General features: G+C 43.1%; 1 protein-coding gene across 1 annotated transcript in view; it reads right to left on the bottom strand.

The window, feature by feature from the left end:
- The window catches only part of TMEM43 (transmembrane protein 43), a gene marked incomplete at its 5' end in the record, with an annotated part of 7737 nt that extends 3415 nt beyond the window's left edge, over positions 1-4322 (bottom strand). The window contains 5 exons of the mRNA XM_010017685.1: positions 1153-1222; positions 2414-2463; positions 3101-3195; positions 3783-3917; positions 4173-4322. Coding sequence (XP_010015987.1) covers positions 1153-1222; positions 2414-2463; positions 3101-3195; positions 3783-3917; positions 4173-4322 — 500 coding nt within the window. The remainder of the gene's footprint in view (positions 1-1152; positions 1223-2413; positions 2464-3100; positions 3196-3782; positions 3918-4172) is intronic.
- Positions 4323-4781: the final 459 nt, after the last annotated feature.

Raw genomic sequence — 4781 nt, forward strand, 5'->3', positions numbered from 1 at the left:
CCATGGTGTCTCATGTGAGGATCCACCACTGTTACACTCAGTCTCCTCTGGTTTGTACCAATACTCAGCTGCAATGTTTTCAGCTGCAGTGCTTTTTAAATCAGGTACTGCAATAACACTACATAAAAAATGGTTCTTACTCTCAAATGGAGATTTGCATTTGTTGGGGAAGGCTTGGAGATTTATTACCTAAAAAGTGTGCATGGGGAGGAGAGACAGAGCAGGTTTGTCATCTGGCACAGAGTGCCCAGAGAAGCTGTGGCTGCCCCATCCCTGGCAGTGTTCAAGGCCAGGTTGGACACAGGGGCTTGGAGCAACCTGCTCTAGTGGAAGGTGTCCCTGCCCATGGCAGGGGTTGGAGCTGGATGAGCTTTAAGCTCCCTTCCAACACAAACCAGTCTGGGATTCTATGATTCTATGAAGTAGCACTTTCAAATAGAGGACAATGTATTTGGATGAGCCCACAGAACAAAAAGAAAGTTCTAGAGATTTTGCAAAGTTCAAGCTTTATGCTGGTCCCACTGTCCCTCCAGCTGTATTTTCCACTCATACATAATGGTTTTTTGCCTGATGGCATCCTGCATCCTAAGCAACCAAGCAGGTGCTGTGAGAACGACAATCAAGCATTAAAAATGGCACACTGCAGTGTAACTACAATGGCAGTTGTAGTGTAACTACCGTGTTGCAGGAGAGCTACATGAAACAAATGATATATGGGAGATTGCCACAAATAAGCCAATGAGTTCATGCATGCCACCTTCGAGAAAGCAGCATGAAGTGGTGTGACAAGCTCCTGGGATGCCTCCTGTTCTAACCCTTCATTTGTCATAGAAGAATTAGTGATAGACTGCACTAAGAAAACACTAAAAGTCAGAACGAACCCATTCAAGTTCTCCTACATGGAGACCACATGGTCCAGAGGTAATGTAATAGTAGCCTGATGTCCAGCCATTACTAATGCATAGCTTAATTCTGGTTCCACCAGGCAGTTTGAACTGCTCCCTGATTTCTCTACCCTTTACCTCTCACAACTAGCAAAAGACCAACAGTTTCCATCTACTTCACTGTGTCATGAAGATGGGTCATTTAGCTTTCATCTTTGATCAGACACAGGGACAAAACTGAGAGGGACTGTGCCAGGCAGTAACTTACCTGGGGTTTTTGTGCCCAATTTCTCGATCAAAGTTCCTGCTGTTCACAACTTCTGACTTCCACTCAGTGTCTAAAGAAAATAATATGAAGGTTGAGGAACAGACAGGAAGAATTTACACATAGGTCCTAGTTACTGCAGACACCTCTCGTCAACTAATCAGTTCCAAGTTACACTTCTGGTATTAACATCAAGGTCTATATGTGACAGTCTGTACTGATACTTAAATCCATCCTCCCAGCATATTAACAAGGCATGGCAGACTTGGGAAAAAAAAAAAAAGTAGGATTTGAGGGATAAACTTGTAACTCAACTTTGCAGAGCCTGGGAAAGGGTGAGAGCAAATGCGTTTTGCCAACACTCGAATCAGTAATTAAGTATTTAATTGACAATAAATTAAGTTAATATTCCCCAAGGTGAGTCTGTTCAGCCCACAATGCCCACTGCTAAGCAATCTCCCTGTCTTTATTTCAACCGACAAGGTCCCTCATTCCTCTTCTTCCCAATCTCCTGTTTTTCACAGCTCCTTACGTATGTCCATGCTGCAGGGTCTCATGCTTCACTGAGCTGCGGTATTTTTATGATCACACCCAGAAACTGCTGCACACCCACGTTACACATCCATAGGTTTGAAGCAGAGATAAATGAAGCACAGAGCCCAATCTGCAGATACTTGATGACTCAGAGGGTTTTTCTGCCACTGGGTAGATCAGAATAATCCTCTCAGTTCTGCTCCTGCCAAAAAAGCTTTTGGCAAAAGCCACAGTACACATCAGAAGGTGCTGGTGGTTTTCATTAGCTGGTATCAACACCTGAACATATCCTCAACAGGCTCTCTTACAGACTGCAGCTGCACTGTTCTTCCCTGTCTCTTCTCTTCTGCTCACACCAGACATATGCCCAATTACTCCACTACTGACAAGTACTCTCAGGTGCAGCTTTGAACACACTCCCACCTCTGCCCATCTCCTGACACTGAGAACCTGATGGGCCCTAGCTCTGAAGCACCCTGTCCCTGGATGCTACTCTGAACCTCTAAGAGTTCCAAAACTTACATTTACTGTAGTAGTTGCTTGCTAACAGCACACTTCCTTTCACCTCAGTTACCTCAAGAAGGGGAGGCCCTGTCATTTGTTTAGGAAACAGAACTTTTGCTTATTTCTTCCTTCCCTTTCTTTCCCAACAAGAAAATAGAAGGTTTACAACAGAAGTCAAAATCCACACAGATGAAAATCCAGCCTTACGTATAAAAGATAGACTTACTGTATGAATACTTTGTCTCTTTCTTAATCTCACCATTCTCTTCATATTCCCTGCAGAGGAAAAGGGTGGGATGAGAACCAGAACAGTGCACACACCCCTGCTCAGGGCAGAACACACTTTACAAACGGAACACGCAGACAGCTCACTGGCAATGCAAACTTCTCTTCACAAGTAAATTAAGTCTCCTCTGAACATTCTGAAGACACAGATTCTCAGTACAAGGACAAAACTACACAAATGCTAAACAGCTACAACCCTTTTACTCCCATGTTGTCAAGCAGGTGTTGACTAGATAGATGGAACAACCAGTACTAAAAAGTGAGACAAGATGACCTAAATCAACTAGTCTTTTACAGAAGCTGTACCATGAACATGTTAAAACAGAGAAGTGATTTTTCACACCTTCACAACCTCTAACAGGTTTTTTTGTATGACACAAAAGACATTTGGAACATGAATTCTGTGGAGTCAGACCTACATAATAGCTAATAACTTCTATATCACTGTCAGTGGAATTACTACTAGCAACAGAAATGTTTTCCCTCTTCTGCTTGAAGCTATGAACAGAATTCTCCTGCCATAGGGAGCTGGGGTTACTTGAGTAGGGGGGGAGAAAAAGAAAATTTGATGGGATCCTGCTAATAAAACAGCTTCATGAACAACTTTTTAAAGGTTACTGTCACTTACCTGGAATCTTCATATTCTACCCACTGGTACATTTCCACATTACGCTTAAGTTTGACAGCCTGGATGGAGAGCCCATAGCTGGGATCAAACAAAGGCTATGCAAAAAAAGAGAAAGTACAAGTCAGTATAAATGCTGTACCTCACAAACACTGTACTACATTATCAAACCCATTTCCATACCTCACTGTACTTAGTTAGGACTATGTTACACACAGCTGAATACAGTAGAACTGTTATGAAAGACAAAAACAAGCATCTCTTTTTATCACTGATTAATCTGAGCTAAAGAACCATCTCAAAAGTTATTGCCACAGTGAAGAATAAAGCAGAAATGCTGATGGGATGCAGGCTTAAGTGTTTAAATCGGGGGAGGTACTGCAAGAGCCTGAAGACTTTACAGTACCAGGAATACACAACAGGTTCCATACACAAAGGGGAATGGAAATGATCCTTCAAAGGCAGTGGGAGGGTAAACACAGCTCTAGAGGTGGCACATTGCTGGGAGTAGGGAGACCAAGGCTGCAGAGCATCTCTCTGATTCCAAGCCAAGAAGCAAAGCCAGCAATGCTTACAGAGAGAAGCTATGCATCTCCTGGCTATCGAACATCATTTTAACTGGTAAAGACTTTTCCTTCCCTCCAAGTTTGAAATACTCATATGCTCAAGGTATTATCTTATTTACCTTAGAGGTACCCAAAGCACCCACTAAATGCACCAGTCTCCCTTCATTCTCCTGAGACACGCTGTGGATGCTGTCAAGAGGTATCACAAGCGAAAGCCCCTCATCAAGAGATTTGGCTGTCCTTAAAGCCCGTCCCTGCAAACCAGAGAAGCAAAATCAAGTTGTAGACAATCAATGGCACAGCAGTATTTTGTGACAATGGTTGGCAGACAAGTGATCTGAAGGCCACAAGGAATATTTCTATATTCATCAAGGCACATCCTCAAAACACACTTGGATGAAGCTGTAACAGGACCATTTTAGGAAGGTTGTAAGTGCAAAACTAGTTGATTGTCACCTCAGCTGCGACACTTTAAAGCTGTGTACAAACACTGACCACATTTCACTTACTTCATTGGTAAAAAGAAGGTAGAACGCCAGAAGAAATGTCACCAGTCCCATCAACATGCCTCCAGAAGTCTCGCTGAGCCTCTCCAGGAACCCTGGTTTGGACTCACTTGTGATTTTAACATGTTCTTTTCTGCTGCCTGTGTCAGAGAACTAGTGGAGACAAACCAAAAACGCAATATTGGTGTGAAAGGGGAAGGCACCCTGTTGCAAAATAAGCCTTTTAGCTTGGGTAAGAGTGCTGCTCCACAGAGTAGCACCTCTTGCCTTGGACCAAAACTTTCCCACACTTCTTAAATGCCTCATCACACTTTTAATGCCAGAAATGCAGTCACTATATAAAACTCAAGCCTGATGGGAAAACCATTTCTGTTACAGCGGTTCAACACGATCCTTCAAGTTTCCACCAGTCTGTCCCTAGGTTCCCTACTTGGTGCCCACACCCTGCATTCAGGCCACGACAAAGTGAGCAACAGTCCCGAATTCCAGAGCTGCTAAAACACAGCTATAAATAACAAGTTACATTTTACCTCACCAGTGGAAAAACGCCTTCAGACTTTAAAACAATTGCATCTTGGGTAACAAAAAGAGACAGCTGAAAACACAATTGCT

The sequence above is a fragment of the Nestor notabilis genome, unplaced genomic scaffold (genome assembly GCF_000696875.1).
Source record: "Nestor notabilis isolate BGI_N333 unplaced genomic scaffold, ASM69687v1 scaffold9687, whole genome shotgun sequence".
Taxonomy (NCBI): Eukaryota; Metazoa; Chordata; class Aves; order Psittaciformes; family Psittacidae; genus Nestor; species Nestor notabilis.